We start from the raw sequence: 20,711 nt of genomic DNA on the forward strand, positions 1-20,711 counted from the left end.
CGTATTTGTTTTGTCATTACTGAAACATTGTTTATTTATTGAGACATTTTTGTTTTTATTATCACTACAGTTTAACACTTGCACCAATTTAGAATATTGTACATTTTTATCCATTCAGCATCACTTGGAGTTATACATTTACTATATAACATAATATATAGATTTGTCCATCTGCACGGATGCAACATATCGATTTTTTTATTAATTAGTGCCGAATTTTGTTTCATTATTTCTACACAGATCAAGTCACTTACATTATTTTTGGAATATTCACTATTTTAACTCATTTAGCATTAGTTGGAAGAATATATTACACTTTACCATTTTGTCCATCTGTACAGATCCAGTTTATTGATTTTTTTTTTATGAATTAGCGCCAATTTTTTTAGGTTTTTCAGTTCTGGGAGTCAACAACCTCATTGAACAGTCTTAACACACGATCTATAGTGGTATGTGAGGGAGGATCATCAGTCTATTGAGGAGGATGGAATAACAGGGACATTTATAGAGGAGGATACTCCTACAGAGATCAGCACAGGTGGGTCATAACACTAAATGCATTCCTTTACCCATACTGCTCACTGATTGGTCCAGAGTAGGGCAAGGACTGGGTGATATCAGCCTGTAATACCCTGGTCACTTTACTGAGCTGTGTTCCCCGTCCTGTATTCCTTTATTTCTCTTGGATAATCTTCCTTCTCTGTGCTGCAGACACAGTTTATGTATCTAGACTGGATTTAGTTCAATCTTATTTTATTGAAAGAGAAGGGTTGTACAGAGTTAGGGTAGGAAACATACAGTGAAATAAATTGTGCAGGTATGACATATGGTAAACTGTGAATAAGTGCATACAACAATCAATATCAATAAGTGCAAATAAGGAACCTAAACTGCCAGGTCCATCAGATCTTGGCAGCAGCACAAGGTCAAGAAAACAGCAACTTGGGGTGTCAGGTGGTAACATAAATAGTAGAAAATTCAAGGAAAGGCCAACATCAGTATAAACACTCTCATGGCTGGCGTCACTTGAGGAGATTATGGGAAGTGTGGTAGGCATTGACAAATATCCCGGCTTTCCATCGAGAAGCGCCTAAAATCAACAAATAAGCAAAAGAAGATTGCCTTATGGTGTCAATGGTATAGCCAGAGAGGGGAATAAAGGTAAGAGGATGGGATAAAGCAGGAGAATGTAAAGAGGTATGCCAAGGGGGCAAAGAAGGTAGAGGAAATCAGGAGGGGCCGCCCACGTCCCACTACTGCCCCCCAGCACCAGGTAGCACAGACGTCTCGAGCCAGGACTGAAAGGCGTCCGAGCACCGAAACATGTCCCAGGACCTCCAAGCAGCAGAGAATCGGTCCTCCCTGTCCCCCTCCCGCGCCAACAGGTTTTCCATGTCTCTAAGCCGGTCCAGTTCCAGAGCCCACTCAAGTTTAGAGGGTACACGCTTGGTCTTCCAGTGTCTGGGTATCACCGTCCGAACAGCCGCCAAGAAAAACCTCAAAACGTCTCTCTTGATCGACCGGAAGGAGCCGGGTAACAAAGACAACAGGGCCAGTTCCGGTGTCGCAGGAACATTGGTTGCCTGGAGCCTGCAATACAGAGCTATAATTCCAGTCCACAACTCATGGATCTGGGGACATTCCCACCAGATGTGAATAAGCGTTCCCCTAGAGGACATGCACCGCCAACATTGGTCCGACTGGAGTGGGTCAATGTAGGCGATCGAGGAAGGGCACCTGTACCATCTGCTCAAGAGTTTGAACCCCTTCTCCTGAACGTGGGTAGCAGGAGACAGCGAGTGGGTCATCGCAAAACATTTGTGCCAGTCGGTAGATGAAAGGGTTCGGCCCAGGTCCCTGTCCCAAACAGCAGTATATGTCGGTAGGTCAGGGCGGAGGGCACGCAATCTCTAGACTGGATTTATGTAAGATTCTGGGGTTCAGCTAGCAGGGAAATGTTGATTTTCTTCACATTCATTGCTCGACCTAGGCACCTAGGGCATGTCTTTTGCATCTTCTTCCCAGTGCCTGGGTCTAGTAAAATCTATGACAGAGCAATTCTCCTGGGGTTACTTGCTCTGTTCCCTGCTGACTGTGCCGGGTGGAGGGATATGTCTGTATAGTCTCAGACCCAAGTCACTGAGTGCAGTCTCAGGAGATGGGAAGCAGCGTTGTGGGACCTCTGCAACTTGTCTCAGTTAAGTAAATATTTAGACTACTGATGATTACTGAAAACCAATTCCTTACTGTAGCAGAGCTCCAATACCCAGCCTAGGTATCTCCATTGTATAATCCTTGAAGCTGAGGAAGTAGTAACATATCCACAGCAAATTCCCCCCCCCCCCCCCCAGTAACTGGATGACACACAGTTCTGGGAGTCAACAACCTTATTGAACAGTCTCACACACAATATATACAGAACAGGGAAACACCCCCCTCCTGATCAAATTACCCCACCAGGTCACATGCCTGATTACATTATCATATTCAGATGAAATTGTGTACAGAAATAGAATTAACCTGAACTAATTATCTAGCTATCTGGACAGAAACAACATGTGAGTTCATTAACAATGGGACAGACCGGCTTAATGGAAAACATATCACACCTTAATACACAGACAATAGGAAGAGACCACCAGTAACAGTCTCTGACATTGAAGGACATGGAACAGATGCCAATGTGACCAGCTCTTTCAATGAACATGTTCAGAGTCAAACAGACCAGGAATAGTCTTCATATATTTCTTGAGATATGGTTGATAAATATTACTGTCCCATGTGAATTAATCCAAACCATATTCTCAGTGTCCATTCCGCTACACTGACCATTACACCATGTGATTTATATTGCACATTATGTAGTCTTAAGCCCTGCACTTTAATACTCTATGGTATTTAGCGCTCGCCTCTGGAGGGGTCACCGGAGATAAACAGATCTTCCTAAACTGTCCAGGGGCTGCCAGCCCAGGGTAGTGTCCTCCAGCAAATATATTTTAGTCCAGGTTCAATAAAGCCCTCAGCCAAGCCCTTGCTGAGGCCTGACAGAAACAGCTATTGAGAAATACAGGCTGACTCCCAGGATAGAGGTCCCAGTACCAAAAGCACTCTATACAGCCCTCACAAACCTTTATCTTCTCCCCAGCCACCTTCTGGAAACCCCCTCCCAGGGATTGGCTGTGTTGATATAAATATTCATAACCCAGTGGCTGACCTTTCTACTCTGTTTCTGGAATCTTCCTCCAGAGGCACACATTAGCAATCAATCTACAGACTTGGGGAGAACTGACCAGACATAGAAAATTGCTGCTCCACTGAGTAAAGCAGAGGCAAAGAAAATTTTTCTTTCGTTCATTGACTGACACAGCTCCTGTCTTTCTGGACCATTGGGTTATACTGCCCCCTAAAGGAGTAAGACACTAGCCAGAAAAACATTCTGGCTACACCCATGGGCAGTCCCAGCGGGTACACTCCCTCTATCTGCTATAGTAACTCAGTTTTTTTCTGCCTAGTCAGGAGTAAGGAGTCGGACCTAGTTCCTTGCTGAGATCTTTGATCCTGGCAAATTTTTTTAGATAGACAATTTTTTCCTCCTGCATTTGTCTTGTGAGATCTACTATCAACTGTTGGACTGGGCAACAGGCTGGATAATCTAGATCCATTGGTCACCCCAGTCTGGCCAGCGAGCACGCGCAGACCTCAGATCCGTGCTAGGTCAGCCGCGACATAGCCCCACCGGACGGGGCTGGCCCTGTGAGTTAAACGTCTAGCGAGGTCGCATACGACCTGGCTTTGGCCTGAGTCACAGTGTTCCTCATGTTCTTCTTGTGTTGGGAAGATGGCAATGAGTGATAGAGGGGGTGGGGACAATCGTCCTATAATCCCCTCATCACTGTCACTCCTATAAAAGACAGTTCTTGTTGTTTCCTCATTCTCTGGCTAAGGTCCATAAATAAAGAAATGAACTGGTAGGAGATCAGAGGACCTATTTACTAGTTACCTTGAGGGTGGAATTGTAAGATCCTCAGAGACAAAGCTGCCTGATGTGGGAGCGGAGTCCTGATTTAGGGGAACCAATCTGCTCATGTCTAGTAATAATCTTTTTATTTCTATTTTAGTAGATAGACGGGAGATGAGGAAAACCTCAGAGGATTGTCTCACTTTGTCTCCAGACTGTAAAGTAGAAGATGAGGACATCACACAGTATAGTCCAGGAGAAAACCCGGCTACCTCAAATGTCCATCCGGCACCACACATTGTAGACGGACCATCGTATTCCTCTTATCCTGAGGAACCTCAGACTGTGAGGGACGGTGCCGTCCTTCCAGCAGATAAGAGGTTTTCCTGTACTGAGTGCGGGAAGAGTTTCCGTCTTAAATACACTCTTAATATGCATATAAGAACTCATACAGGTGAGAAGCCGTATCCCTGTCCTTTGTGCGGGAAATGTTTTTCGCAGAAGTCCAGTTTTTATGTTCATCAGAGATCGCACAAAGGTGAGAAGCCTTATTCCTGTTCTGAGTGCGGGAAATGTTTTTCGCAGAAGTCCAGTTTTTATGTTCATCAGAGATCGCACAAAGGTGAGAAGCCTTATTCCTGTTCTGAGTGCGGGAAATGTTTTTCGCAGAAGTCCAGTTTTTATGTTCATCAGAGATCGCACAAAAGTGAGAAGCCGTATCCCTGTCTTGAGTGTGGGAAATGTTTTTTAAACAAGTCGCATCTTTACAGACATCAGAAATCTCACACGGGGGAGAAGCCATATTCCTGTCCTGAGTGCAGTAAATGTTTTGCCGAGAAGTACAATCTTACCATACATTTGAATTCCCACATGAGGGAGAAGCCTTATTCCTGAGTGCGGGAAATGTTTTTCAGTGAAGTACAGACTTAACCAACATCGGAGATCTCACACGGGGGAGAAGCACACCCTGATATACACCTAAGATATACTCCATGGCTGATCTTCATCATGTAAGAAACACTTCATAAGGAGATCAGAGATCACCAAAGACATGGATGAAGTGTTGTACCGTGTTGGCCATTGATAGCAGTAGAAAAATAAAAACTGAGTCGTTACCTGTTGGCTGAGTAAGTTTTGTGGTGTAAGCTTTCGCATACACTAAAAGTCGAATTTTAAAAAAACGAGTTAAACAAATGTGAGCTGCATTCACTCGGCCATAAAGAATGTTGTGTTTTTTTTTATTTTTTTTATTTCATACAGTGATTTCCTATGAGCATTGGCTCCATCTGTGGCCATAAAGCAGTATTGCTCTATTTTTCCTGATGAAGGTATTTCAGGAAAAATTACCAGTTATGGCCTTTAGATGGAGCTGGCCATCATAGGAAATCACTGTGTTAATTAAACTATGGCCTGAATTTATCACAGCTTGGCAAATGCTTGTCCCACTCATCCAACAAATTTTCTACTTATCGACCTCTTAGTTTACTATGTCAGGAATGGTTTCTTTGTTTTTTGCCTCTTTTCACATAGAAGGAATCAGGGCTCGACATACCCCGGGCGCCAGGTCGCATTGGCGACTAGAATTAGCGACCTGGCGCCTGGGGTGCACTGTAGGAGCACCGCGCCGTCTGATAATTGAGGCTGCGGCTTTTCGGCCTTCTTCAGTGAGGCGCTTCCAACTGAGAACTGGCACCCTTTTGTGGTGGCCGGTAGTTTGACAAGCAGTCACTAACGGCGCTGTTTCCCCTGCCTGTTCTCAATGCCTGCCCATCTCCTTCCCAAGAGGGGAAGAGTTGGATGTTTTTATAATTTCCCTGTCCACAGCCACACAGCCGAAGACCCCTTTCACACAGGCTGTCTGATCAGGTTGACCTGTCAGTTTTTCAGGCGGACCTGATCAGACCCTTCAGTCTCCTCTATGGAATGGCAACCCGCCGCCATCCGATCCTGTTCGCTAAAAAAAGACAGATGGTGGTTCTATTTTCCATCCGTCCGATGAATCGGATTGGATGGCATCGGATGGAAACAGACAGACGGTCCATTTCCATCCGATTGCCCCATAGAGGAGAATAGGCTGTGTCTGCATAGAGTGGACAGGACCTGTCATCCGCCTGCTCAGCAGGGATCAGCAGAGAGATCCCTGCTTAGAAAGCGGATTCTGCTGAGCGCAGGTGGCCGTGTTAACCACTTGCCGACCGCTCACAGTAATATTACTGCAGCAGGTCGGCTCCCCATGGGTCCAGCGACGTAGACCTATGTACCTGGACTCCTAATGGTCGTGTATTTAGACACAGCAGGAGTCGGGCCGGAGGAGAAGAGGCGACAATTGCAATCCCAGATTGTCGGGGAAAGTGTGAGAAGATCCGCCCGCTTGTGTAAACAAAGCAGGCGGATCTTCTCTGTGACAAACAGGGAGAGATCACAGGATTCAGCATAGCTGAACCTGCGATCTCTGTGTGTGTGTCACAGAATTCCCTCCTCCACACACATCAGTAAGTATGAGCACACATTTAACCCCTTGATCACCGACAGTGTTAACCCCTTCCCTGCCAGTGTCATTATTACAGTAACAGAGAATATTTATGCACTGATGTCAGTTGGGGGTCCGATCTGTCCGCCGCAGTGTCGCAGTCCCGCTAAAAATCGCAGATCGCTGCCATTACTAGTAAAAAAAAAAAAAACAATATAAATGACATAAAATACGCTTATTGCGATTGTTTGTTTTTTTTTTTTTTTTTTTACCAAAAATATGTAGCAGAAAACAAATTGGCCTAAAATGTTATAAAATTTTGATTTTTACATTTTTTTTTGGGGAATCTTACAGTGCCTTGCGAAAGTATTCGGCCCCCTTGAACTTTGCGACATTTTGACACATTTCAGGCTTCAAACATAAAGATATAAAACTGTAATTTTTGCCGCTCACCTCTGGGAATGGACGGCCATCGATCGATTCCTGCAGCACGGCGGCGCTCCGGCGCCGGCACAAATCAAGGCCGCGGCTTCACATGCGGCCTCCAGTGAATCGGCAATGGAGGACGCCGTCCCTCTCCTGAGCCCTGCAACGCCCAGCCTTCCCTCCCATGCTATACCGGAGGCACAGATAGCCACCCTGGCACAAGCGGTGGCCTCTCTTTTGTCCCCTACAATCAAGGATGCCGTGGACAAGGCCGTCTCAGATGGGATCTCACAGCTCCGGAAGGAGCTCGGTGACCACGCACATAGACTTACAGACATGGAACACAGGATGTCTGACCTGGAGGATGAACTGCAGGGATCCTTTGCCATGGACCAGCAGGCCAGGCAGACACAAAGGTACTTGCTAGATAAGGTGGATGACCTGGAGAACAGGTCTAGAAGAAATAATCTTCGGATTATCAGGCTGCCTGAAACTTTTGGCGCCGACACTCTGTGTGATCTGGCCTCCATTCGACTGCCCCAGGCCCTGGGGATCCAGTCAGCCTGCTCGGTGGAACGAGCCCACCGCCTGGGAGCCCCTTCCAACGACAGACGCACTCCTAGGGCAGTGATAGTGCGGTACCTTAATTACATGGACAGACAAAATATCCTGAAATCATTCCGCAACGCCAAAAATCTGCAAGTCGACGGTCACAAACTGTTAATTTTTGCCGATTACTCTCAGGAGGTTTCCCGCCGCAGGAAAGCCTTCCAGCCTATTTGCCAGGCTTTGTTCCACAAATCTGTGAAATTTACACTGGCTTATCCTGCCTCTCTATGCCTCACGGACTCTGCTGGAGAACAGAAATCCTTTTCCATCCCTGACGAGGCCTACCACTTCATCCAGCGCCACTACCACATTACCCTGGATCCACCCTCCACGCCATCCCCACAGCGCTTACAAGGCGCGAAGGAGCAACGGAGCCCCAGAAGAGACCCAGCAAAGAGACAACGGGTGTCCGGTCCATCATCTCGCCAGAGAAATCGCTGATCACGATTAGAAGTTGCCCTTTGGGCTCATCACCTCCTTTTGTGGATGAACACGACGCGCATATCCTGTGTTCACCCACGGCCCTAGGCAATCGGCCTTGTGGTAACTATATGATTAGCACAGTTGCAAATGACTTTGTTGCCTCAGGTTATGCTAGGTTGTGAGAGGTTTCTTACTAACCCATCGTGGAGCACTGTCGTGGACGGTCAACCACACCGCTCCTGACACTGCCCTGCGAGGTCATATGTTTGCACGGCTGTGCACAAGGTTTATTCACAATTACTCTACGAATGTACGATGTTATGGTTGGTTATCTTGGTTATATTGTTGTTTCTTACTCATCACGCGGCCGTCCGGCCCGCACAACCTTACCAGTATGCGGCAGTATATCCTATGGAAGTGCGGGACCCCTCCTTCTCTCTGGATCCCACGCAGCGTTTACTCTGCAGAACGCTCAGATAATCTTCCAAGTGGGCTACTCGGCTGCATCTCGGTAACGTTGTCCTATGCGTGTGCGAACACACATGAGGAAAAAAGAGAAGTTCGAGAACTTTTTTTGCTGCCCTTACCCCTCTTACCCTGTTGCCCCGATCGGGCCTCCCTTGATGCCCTCACCTAACACAATGACATCTGCATTTCTCAGACTCATGCTGGACATACTGCCTGACACTCATCAGGCATCCATACCAAATCTTGCACCACTAGCTTGCAAACTTAGGGAAATTGATTGGCACCCTTTGCATTCTCCATGGTTCCCGCCATGAGTGTGATCTCATGGAATGTCAAAGGTCTCAGGTCTCCCAACAAACGAATGGCGGTACTCAGACACCTGAAACGTCTGGGGGCCGACATTGCGGTCCTGCAAGAAACCCACCTTGAAGCTAAGGATTTCCACCGCATGCGCAAACTTTGGGTTGGGCAGGTTATAGGTACCCCGGCAGTCAAGGGCAAGGCAGGCGTCCTGATTCTCATTAACAAAAACCTCCCCACCACGCTGACATCATCTATCACAGATGCTGATGGACGGGTGGTGGTCGCACGTCAGGGGACCGCTCATCGCGAATGGGCGCTCGCCGGTATCTACGCTCTCAACAGCTCCTCGGAACCCTTCCTTCACTTGGTCACACGAACATTGGCCCCGTATCTACATCTCCCTCTCCTTGTGGCAGGGGACTTCAATCACCTTATGCATCCCACCGAGGACAGATCATCAGGGAAAGGCCCCCTTATGTCCAATCCTCCACGAAATGCCTCACTGCTAAGCGATTTCGCGGATGGCTTGCACCTCTCGAATGTATGGAGACTGAACAGCCCTGATGGTAAAGAATACTCTTTTTATTCTCCCCCCCACCAAACACTGACCAGGATCGACTATATATTTGCCAACCCGACTATGCTCCCTTTTACGGTACTCCCTCGCATTCACGACATAGCTGCATTAGACCACGCTCCTGTCCCTGTGAAACTCACGATATATTCGCAGATGGCAGCTGCCCAGTGTTGGAAATTTCCTTCCTTTTTGGCTAAGGACCCAGAAGTCTCCTCTCTCATCAGGGATGCCTGGTCCGAATTCCTTTCTCATAACGACTCGCCCGAGGGCTCTCCCACCCTCCTTTGGGAATCTGGGAAGGCAGTGCTCAGAGGCCGCATCATTTCCTATGCTGCGGCGTATAAGAGGAATATAGCCAAAGAATATGTAGCGACCAGCTCACTGCTGAGAGACGCTCAAGCGGCACTACACGCTTGTAACTCGGCTGAGAATAGGGACCGGTGGCGAAAAGCCAAAACTACCTTTGATGACTGGGCTGAGAGACGAGAACAGCTTTATAAATCCCACCAGGACTGGAAATACCACTTTTACGGTAATAAACCAGGCAAATTGCTGGCCTCTCTATGTAGGGGACCCTTCACCCCGACGCAGGTTTCCGCCCTCAAAGACCCGGACGGCAATAAGGTTGAGGACCCCCAGGATATAAATAGGGTTTTTACACAATTCTATCAGACTCTGTATAGCTATGAACCCATGAATGAGAAAGTGGCCTCTGATTGGCTCTCAAAAGTCTCTCTCCCGCAGATCACTGAGACACAGCTGTCTCAATTGAATGCGCCCCTAACCCTGGAAGAAATCCTTGCGGCGATTAAGTCCCTCTCCCCTGGCAAATCACCCGGCCCTGATGGGTATACACCAGAATTTTACAAACTAGCAGCGATTACGATAGCCCCGACGTTACAGGCAATGTACAACTACATCCTTGACGGCAACCCATACCTTCCCACGGGACACCAAGCCCATATCAAACTAATTTACAAAAAAGGGAAAGACCCCATGGAACCAGGGTCCTATAGGCCGATCTCCTTACTGAATGTGGATTCCAAAATGCTTTCTAAATTAATGGCAGACAGATTGGCATCCATCATGCCCTCTTTAATCCATCCCACGCAATCGGGGTTCACCAAAGGCAGATCTGCCACCTCACACATTAGGAAAGTCCTTCTCGCTCTTGAGGCATCCAGGGCCGACCCGACCACAGACGCCGCAATCATAACCCTTGATGCCGAGAAGGCTTTTGATAATGTAAACATTCAATGGCTAGATCGAGTACTCACTACGGTAGGTTTCACGGGCAGATTCCTTCATTTAATTAGAATGATGTATGCCCGACCGGTGGCACAGGTGGTGATAGCAGGACAGACTTCCCCGTCGTTCCGCTTGTTTAAGGGGACGAGACAGGGGTGCCCACTCTCCCCTTTATTGTTTAATTTGGCTCTAGAGCCGCTGTCCAGGCTCCTGTTATCCCACCCCGACCTTCACGGCATCAAGGTGGGCAATGAGGAATTGCGAACCGCCATGTTTGCGGACGACGTGCTGATCTTCACGTCTGATCCAAGTCGCGATCTCCCCGTGATCCAGGATGTATTTGCGGAATATCGTCTGTGCTCGGGCCTTCGCATAAATTTCCACAAGAGCGAGATTTTGCCCTTAAACACTGCACGCACTCCATCTTGGGCCAATTCTACAAAGCTCCGCATAGTTATGCTACTTAGGGGTCAAAATAGGCCGCTTCCCCTCATCGATATACCACCTCAACTACACGCCGGTCATTGACAAAATGATATCGGAACTAAAGACCTGGTCAGGGCTGCCCCTCTCATTCATGGGCAGATGCCATTTATACAAGATGGCCACCTTCCCGAAATTGTTATACCCGTTACAGACGATCCCCCTTTTGCTGAAACACAGCGATGTTAACCGGTTGCACAAAGGGCTCTCGAGCTTCATCTGGCAGGGCAAGAGACCCCTGGATCTCACTCAACAAGCTGCACCTACCTAAAAAGGAAAGGGGGGGGGGTGGATTTACCGAACACGAGGATTTATAACCTTACTTGTCTCATGAGGGGCTGCCTGGACTGGATCAGTAAGGAGTCCCGCTATACTAATCACTCGCTGGAATCACAATGGTTTACCCTCATGATCTGACTGCTTTGCTGCATTGTGGGACAGGGGACCTTCCCGTCTCCCTCCGCAACAATATTCTGATCAGAGACACAGTGGCCGCATGGAGGGAGGTGAGGAAGAAGTTGGGTTCAACCCAGCGTCTCTCACGACATCTACCCATTCATCATCACCCCGGCTTCCCCCAGGCGCAGCAGCACTCGGTTTATGAATTGTGGTCCCGGCGAGGGATAACACTTGTTTCGCAGCTTTTTGACATGAACACCGGGCATCCTCTGAGCTACCAATCTTTTGCTGAAAAGTATGATTTACCGAAGGGACATTATCTTTACTTTAGACAATGTATAAGCTTTGTTAGTGACATCTGCTGCTCTCCCCACAAACGCTCCCGTCTGAACTTGGTGGACACTTGGCTTAGTCAGGGTAAACACAGGATATTGCAATTGTATAAACCTCTCCACCAGGAACTTTTCAAGAGCTCAACGCACACCATCGCCAAGTCCTGGAATAAAATGCTCAATTCACCTCAAGCTCAAGCCAAAGCCCTTCAGGGATATCTGTGCACTAGGCGTTTTGTTCTTTGTGAATTCTGGAGAGAACAACAGTTTAAGATACTCCATGGAGCGTATTACCCACACATCCGATGGTCCAAGGACGTGGCACATCACTTTTGCACTCTGTGCAAGGAACGCTATCCATCACTGCTACACAAGCTTTGGCACTGCCCTCCAGTGTCATCCTTTTGGGACAAAACAATACGTTATATAGCAAGAGTGACTGGTGTGACACTTCCAAAAGACGTCTATCTTCTGGTGTTCAACTACATGGAGGGGGAGGACTCTGGATGCTCTAAGGTATCTAGGAAGCTCCTCTCGCTCTACAAGCCTTGGATTGTTACCTGCCTCATGTTGGCAAGCAGGCTGATCCTACGTCACTGGATGTCAGACTCTGCTCCCACTATAGCGGAACTCACGTCAGACCTGAACACCCTGAAGACCACCGAATCGGTGGGCATCACGATAGACCCACGCCTGCCTGGGACCTTTAAGTCAGATAAGTGGAACCTGCCCTCACATGCCCTCATTTCTCCTGCGGGACTGCTGCTGACTCCCAAGAACTGACCTGAGCCTTCTATACTACCTTGGTGGACTGGCGCACGCCTCGGATTTACAGTCACACTACCTCCATTGAGATCAGTGCAGATACTGACGTGCCACGAGCTTAGCGGTTTTCTGATGGGCTAATATGGATGCTATATATATATATATATATATATATATATTTTATTATTTTTTTTTTTTGGTGTTACTATTATGTCTGTTTTTATATGGTCCAGTTTATAAATGCCATCTGCAGATGACTCCCTCCACACTGTTTAACATCTTCACCTCCTACCCTACCCTACCTTACTCCTCCCCTCCTATCCCCCCACTTTCCCCACCTGTCCTCCAGTCCTTCCTGTCCTCTGTCCCTCCCCCCATCCCTCTACGCCTTCTCCCCGCTCCCCTCCTCTCCCCCCCCCCGTCTAACTTGAAAATATTGTCTTTGGCCAGGTTTGATTACCCCAGTTGCACTAAATCCCGAAATTCCTCGATATTGTGTTATATGATGCCAGAGCACTCTTTACTTGCTGAGTACGCTTTGCGTATGTTGTTTGATGATGTGTGCCCTGTTACTGTTGCTCAACACATAATTCTGTAATGAGTTGAATTTCAATAAAATGTTGTTAAAAAAAAAAAAACTGTAATTTTTTGTGAAGAATCAACAACAAGTGGGACACAATCATGAAGTGGAACAAAATTTATTGGATATTTCAAACTTTGTTAACAAATAAAAAACTGAAAAATTGGGCATGCAAAATTATTCAGTCCCTTTATTTTCAGTGCAGCAAACTCTCTCCAGAAGTTCAGTGAGGATCTCTGAATGATCCAATGTTGACCTAAATGACTAATGATGATAAATAGAATCCACCTGTGTGTAATCAAGTCTCCGTATAAATGCACCTGCACTGTGATAGTCTCAGAGGTCCGTTTAAAGTGCAGAGAGCATCATGAAGAACAAGGAACACACCAGGCAGGTCCGAGATACTGTTGTGGAGAACTTTAAAGCTGGATTTGGATACAAAAAGATTTCCCAAGCTTTAAACATCCCAAGGAGCACTGTGCAAGCGATAATATTGAAATGGAAGGAGTATCAGACCACTGCAAATCTACGAAGACCTGGCCATCCCTCTAAACTTTCAGCTCATACAAGGAGAAGACTGATCAGAGATGCAGCCAAGAGGCCCATGATCACTCTGGATGAACTGCAGAGATCTACAGCTGAGGTGGGAGACTCTGTCCATAGGACAACAGTCAGTCGTATACTGCACAAATCTGGCCTTTATGGAAGAGTGGCAAGAAGAAAGCCATTTCTTAAAGATATCCATAAAAAGTGTCCTTTAAAAGTTTGCAACAAGCCACCTGGGAGACACGCCAAACATGTGGACGAAGGTGCTCTGGTCAGATTAAACCAAAATCTAACTTTTTGGCAACAATGCAAAACGTTATGTTTGGCGTAAAAGCAACACAGCTCATCACCCTAAACGCACCATCCCCACTGTCAAACATGGCGGTGGCAGCATCATGGTTTGGGCCTGCTTTTCTTCAGCAGGGACAGGGAAGATGGTTAAAATTGATGGGAGAATGGATGGAGCCAAATACAGGACCATTCTGGAAGAAAACCTGATGGAGTCTGCAAAAGACTGGGACGGAGATTTGTCTTCCAACAAGACAATGATCCAAAACATAAAGCAAAATTTACAATAGAATGGTTCACAAATAAACATATCCAGGTGTTAGAATGGCCAAATCAAAGTCCAGACCTGAATCCAATCGAGAATCTGTGGAAAGAACTGAAAACTGCTGTTCACAAACGCTCTCCATCCAACCTCACTGACCTTAAGCTGTTTTGCAAGTAGGAATGGGCAAAAATTTCAGTCTCTCGATGTGTAAAACTGATAGAGACATACCCCAAGCGACTTACAGCTGTAATCGCAGCAAAAGGTGGCGCTACAAAGTATTAACTTAAGGGGGCTGAATAATTTTGCGCACCCAATTTTTCAGTTTTTATTTGTTTAAAAAAGTTTGAAATATCCAATTAATTTCGTTCCACTTCATGATTGTGTCCCACTTGGTGATTATTCAGAAGAAATTCGTTTTATATCTTTATGTTTGAAGTCTGAAATGTGGCAAAGGTCGCAAAGTTCAAGGGGGCCGAATACTTTCGCAAGGCACTGTATGAACGGTGGATGGAAAGCAGCGCCAATGTGGGTTAATGTACCTGTATGTCAGCCTCCATCTACGGCTCCTGCGCCACTCACAAAGCATGCACCCGGGAGCCTGGTTATTGGTGTATCCCTGGACACAGCGGATCACATTACCACTGTGTCCGGGTGATCACATGGTCTTGTATCATGTGATTGCTGTGTCCAATCACAGCTGTCGCATGGTACTCAATGGAAACAGAATGTAAAAATAGATTCTCTCTGCTCTTACACAGATCAGGTATGAGAACCTATGCTGCAGCCCTATGAGTGTACAGGAGCCTGTCACCCTCCATGTACACTCACAGACTGGAGTGCCAGCCTGCCCCAGTGTCCCCTGATCACTGCCCCCTATTTTATTACAAATAAAGAAGAGCCAGCATCTGTCCCAGTGTCACCAGTGCTCGTTGTAACACTGGCATACCCCATACCAGCGTCCCAATCACCTCCATACACCATACCAGCGTCCTGATCACCCCTATACACCATACCAGTGTCCTGATCACCCCCATACACCATACCAACATCCGGATCACCTCCATATACCATACCAGCGTCCCGATCACTTCCACACGCCATGCCAGCGTCCTGATCACCCATACCCGATACCAGCGTCCTGATCACCTCCATACGCCATACCAGCTTCCTGATCACTTCCATACGTGATACCAGCGTCCTGATCATTTCCATATGCCATACCAGCGTCCCGATCACTTCCATACGCCATACCAGCGTCCCGATCACTTCCATATGCCATACCAGCGTCCCAATCACCTCCATATACCATACCAACGTTCGGATCACCTCCATATACCATACCAGTGTCCGGATCACCTCCATATGCCATACCAGTGTCCTGATCACCCTCATACACCATACCAACGTCCGGATCACCTCCATATACTATACCAGTGTCCAGATCACTTCCATACGCTATACCAGCGTCCTGATCACCTCCATACACCATACCAGCATCCTGATTACCTCCATACACCATACCAGCGTCCTGATCACCTCCATACACCATACCAGCGTCCCGATCACTTCCATACACTATACCAGCATCTTGATTACCTCCATACACCATACCAGCACCCTGATTACCTCCATACACCATACCAGCCTCCTGATCACCACCATACACCAAACAAGAATTCTGACCATTGCCATACCAGCATCCTGATCACCTCCATACTAGTGCCCTGATCACCACCATACACCATACCAGCATCCTGATCACCTCCATACACCATACCAGGGTCCTGATCACCTCCATACACCATACAAGTATCCTGATCACCACCATACACCATACCAGTGTCCTAAAAATCCCCATACCAGCGTTCTAAACATTACCATACCAGTGTCCTGAGGAATATTACTGTATATAAGACTGTTGGAGTTCATGAATTTCATTCACGTATCAGTTCTGCCATATTTGTCCTACCTCCAGTCTGCTAACTAACTGTACCGTCATCACATTGCATATTCCCAGCAGGAAGATCAATTATAAAAGATCTGTAAAAACATCCATGAGAAGAGCGATGAGAAAAGACAGTAAGGCAAACAATGGTCTGAGAATGTCCCTAGATAGGGAAAACACTGCCTACATGCTGATAATACTTTGGGCTTCACAATAAGCGGGGCCCCGTGTGGTCATTGGGCTGCAGGATTATCCTGAACCATCTACTCACTAGCTCTGAAGATCAAGTCCACGATCCCTCTTCAAAAATACGACCAAGTGACTAAGGGGAAGCAGCACTTCCACTTTTCAAATTAAAGTGGTAGTAAATTCTTTTTATAAACTTGTAAGCCTATAAAAGGGCCTATCCTAAGGCTTGCCTGTAGGTACAGTGAATATCTTGTCACACTGCATGCAGGCGGTGATGCACTCTGAAGGGACAGCATACTCGTGCCGTCCCTTCAGAGCTCTATGCAGCGGCCATTACTCCTGTGTCATTGCAGCTCGGCAAATCAGATGGCCAGAGCATGCGAACCCAGAAGGAAGACCAGGTGAAGATGGAAGCCCTGTCAGCGGTGACAGCGTGCCGCTGGAGGGCTTCGTTCTAAGGTTAGCATTTCATAATTTGCTAGTATCTGATGCTTACTAGCACAATATACCATTGTCTTGCAGGGTTTAAAAAAAAAAAAAGGCTGTGGTTTACTACCGCCTTTAGGCCCCTTTTACACTTGTGCAACTTGTCCCGCGATTTTAGAACGCAAAATCGCATGACAAGTCGTTTTCCATTATTTTCAATGAGCCCCATTCATATCTGTGCGTTTTGAAGTCGCACCGACTTCAAAGTAGTTCCTGGGGCTGATTTGAATGTGTTTTGAGGTATATAGCCATAGGCATTGCTTTCAAAATCGCTTCGCATAAGTGTGAAAGGGGCCTAAATCTGATTCTACTAACTATCAAGAGCAGTTGTGAGGACAGTAAATAGTTAACAAGGCAGGGAAGCTGCAAGCCCAGTCTTTCTCAATCAGAGTTCAATGGAATCCTAAATTTCCTCCAGAGATTGCTAGAGGTTCCTTCAGCAATGGGCAATTTCTGTCTCATAGACAACAAACCACTGACAACAATGGTCTTCTTAGCTATCAGTAAGGGGGCATTCTTCCCAGTGACCACCAATGTAAGGGATATTCATCCCAGTGACCATCAATGTAAGCGGCATTTATTTCAGTTGCCACCAATGTAAAGGACGTTCATCCCAGTGACCACCGTTGTAAGTGACAGTCATCCAAGTGAAGACCAATGTAAAGGACATTCATTGCAGTGACCATCACCCCTATGTACTGTGAGCTGTGGCTATAGTGATTATAAGCAGGGTCTCTTTGAGACCTGGAAATTTATTTCAAGCATTCCTCCAGGTTGAGAAAGGCTGTGCTAGCCTTAAACCCGCCTAAATCTTCCAAAGGAAACATAAAAAGAGAATAGCAAATAAATTACAGAGGACTCACAGGACTTTACACAAAGAGCTCAATATACAGTGGGTACGGAAAGTATTCCGACCCCCTTAAATTTTTCACTCTTTGTTATATTGCAGCCATTTGCTAAAATCATTTAAGTTCATTCTTCTTCCTCATGAATGTACACATAGCACCCCATACTGACAGAAAAACACAGAATTGTTGACATTGTTGCAGATTTATTAAAAAAGAAAAACTGAAATATCACATGGTCCTAAGTATTCAGACCCTTTGCTGTGACACTCATATATTTAACTCAGGTGCTTTCCATTTCTTCTGATCATCCTTGAGATGGTTCTACACCTTCATTTGAGTCCAGCTGTGTTTGATTATACTGATTGGACTTGATTAGGAAAGCCACACACCTGTCTATATAAGACCTTCCAGATCACAATGCATGTCAGAGCAAATGAGAATCATGAGGTCAAAGGAACTGCCTGAAGAGCTCAGAGACAGAATTGTGGCAAGGCACAGATCTGGCCAAGGTTACAAAAAGATTTCTGCTGCACTTAGGGTTCCTAAGAGCACAGTGGCTTCCATAATCCTCAAATGGAAGACGTTTGGGACGACCAGAACCCTTCCTAGAGCTGGCCGTCCGGCAAAACTGAGCTATCGGGGGAGAAGAGCCTTGGTGAGAGAGGTAAAGAAGAACCCAAAGATCACTGTGGCTGAGCTCCAGAGATGCAGTCAGGAGATGGGAGAAAGTTGTCGAAAGTCAACCATCACTGCAGCCCACTGCAGCCCTCCACCAGTTGGGGCTTTATGGCAGAGTGGCCCGACGGAAGCCTCTCCTCAGTGTAAGACACATGAAAGCCCGCATGGAGTTTGCTAAAAAAACACCTGAAGGACTCCAAGATGGTGAGAAATAAGATTCTCTGGTCTGATGAGACCAAAATAGAACTTTTTGGCCTTAATTCTAAACGGTATGTGTGGAGAAAACCAGGCACTGCTCATCACCTGTCCAATACAGTCCCAACAGTGAAGCATGGTGGTGGCAGCATCATGCTGTGGGGGTGTTTTTCAGCTGCAGGGACAGGACGACTGGTTGCAATCGAGGGAAAGATGAATGCGGCCAAGTACAGGGATATCCTGGACAAAAACCTTCTCCAGAGTGCTCTGGACCTCAAACTGGGCCGAAGGTTTACCTTCCAACAAGACAATGACCCTAAGCACACAGCTAAAATAACGAAGGAGTGGCTTCACAACAACTCCGTGACTGTTCTTGAATGGCCCAGCCAGAGCCCTGACTTAAACCCAATTGAGCATCTCTGGAGAGACCTAAAAATGGCTGTCCACCAACGTTTACCATCCAACCTGACAGAACTGGAGAGGATCTGCAAGGAGGAATGGCAGAGGATCCCCAAATCCAGGTGTGAAAGACTTGTTGCATCTTTCCCAAAAAGACTCCTGGCTGTATTAGATCAAAAGGGGGCTTCTACTAAATACTGAGCAAAGGGTCTGAATACTTAGGACCATGTGATATTTCAGTTTTTCCTTTTTAATAAATCTGCAACAATGTCAACAATTCTGTGTTTTTCTGTCAGTATGGGGTGCTATGTGTACATTCATGAGGAAGAAGAATGAACCTAAATGATTTTAGCAAATGGCTGCCATATAACAAAGAGTGAAAAATGTAAGGGGGTCTGAATACTTTCCGCACCCACTGTAAACAGCCGAAAATCATCAATAACTTTCTGTCCAAGATTCACTTGTAATGCTGGCTGGAGAGTCTTCAAGAAGTCTAATCAGTGTGTTCTCCTGGTGTGCAGTGTGCAGCTAATCAGTGTGTTCTCCTGGTATGCAGTGTGTAGCTATTCAGTGTATTCTTGGCGGGAGTGGAGATGACCCATCTATAACGATATACAGTACATACACACACACAGCACAAGGCCGTGTTCACACTATGAGATGTTTCTCAGGGGTGCAGTTCCTCTGAGGTCCACGAGGGGGTGATCTCACTTCCATTGAGAATGGAAGTCTCTATGGATTCCGTGAGGAAGACACGTAGTCCCTTGTGTCGTCATGTGTAGGGGAGGGGCCAGGCGAGTGTCGGTGATCGGAGGATTCTATAGCAGCTGGTACGCTGCATCGGTTCACACTGCAACAGGTGTATACGCGGTCATCCGTCATCTTATACATTTTGAATACATATATCCTGCTTGGAAAGAGTGGTGCACTTTAGCACCTACAGCATGTGAGTGCAATTTACTATTTTTTTTAAATAAAGCCAGTTTTATCATACAATACATGCACTATGGATGTTTGCTTTTTTCCCATATGAGAGAACGGTTGATCGTATACATCTAATATTGGGATCCCGGTTGGAATAAGGAAAAAGGAGGCCACACATTATAACCCTGTGAGGGTTTACCTGCTAATTTAGACCAAGCTTAACTGCGAGGTCACACACAGTGAGGTGGGAACCCACTCATTGGGGGGGGGGGGGTTCACGAGAATGGAGGTGACGCACCTGACAAGCCGTTATTTCATTCATATATTTCACATTTTTAATCACTGGTGATTGGGACTGTTTGATTAATATTTTTTGGAAAACATTTTTTTCTATTTTCACTTATTTTTAGTGATTAATCACCGTTTGCACATATTGAAATTGTATATCACCTGTTTATTTATATTTTTTCTTGTTTCATAAACATTAAGTATGAATTTATTTAACCAATTTACATATTTAACAATATAGATCATCAATATTTTTTTACATATTGCGCAGCACTTTTTATATCTTATTTAAGCTTCTGCTTTATAACATACTGCTTTTCTTATGTTTATTTAAATCATTCAATCCGTGCGCAAGTGTAGGAGTATTTTATATCACATTTAATATATTACTAGTTCTAGTTTGTGCGCAAGTGAAGGTGTATTCAGTCACCTTATTTATCACAGATGTTTACATGCTGCCCCAGAGCCAATGGGACATGGCTTATTTTGGTGTGGGGTGGATGTAGCACCCTCCTATATAGGTGCTAGATTAAAAGCATTGTTCTCAGAGGAGCCTGATCTGTTAGTTATGCCTGTTGCATGTGTCCAGGTCTGAGTCACTTGGTGTGAGGGAGTGTCC

The 20,711-nt window shown here is 46.2% G+C and overlaps 4 protein-coding genes across 4 annotated transcripts in view; all 4 read left to right on the forward strand.

Moving 5' to 3' along the window:
• The window catches only part of LOC309550683 (uncharacterized protein), a 3,164,715-nt gene that overhangs the window by 1,251,826 nt on the left and 1,892,178 nt on the right, over positions 1–20,711 (forward strand). The window lies entirely within an intron of this gene.
• The window catches only part of LOC309550728 (gastrula zinc finger protein XlCGF66.1-like), a 167,159-nt gene that overhangs the window by 30,887 nt on the left and 115,561 nt on the right, over positions 1–20,711 (forward strand). The gene's annotated exons all lie outside the window — the stretch shown is intronic.
• LOC309550726 (uncharacterized protein) overlaps positions 1–20,711 on the forward strand; it is a 156,373-nt gene that overhangs the window by 3,422 nt on the left and 132,240 nt on the right. The window lies entirely within an intron of this gene.
• LOC309550038 (uncharacterized protein) lies at positions 465–4,852 on the forward strand (the record flags this gene model as incomplete). Its single annotated transcript, XM_082250506.1, has 2 exons — positions 465–538; positions 4,119–4,852. The coding sequence occupies exon 2, from the start codon at positions 4,133–4,135 to the stop codon at positions 4,850–4,852; it is 720 nt and encodes a 239-aa protein (XP_082106632.1). The 5' UTR covers positions 465–538; positions 4,119–4,132.

The sequence above is a fragment of the Pelophylax lessonae genome, assembly GCF_965119305.1.
Source record: "Pelophylax lessonae genome assembly, chromosome: 3".
Lineage (NCBI taxonomy): Eukaryota > Metazoa > Chordata > Amphibia > Anura > Ranidae > Pelophylax > Pelophylax lessonae.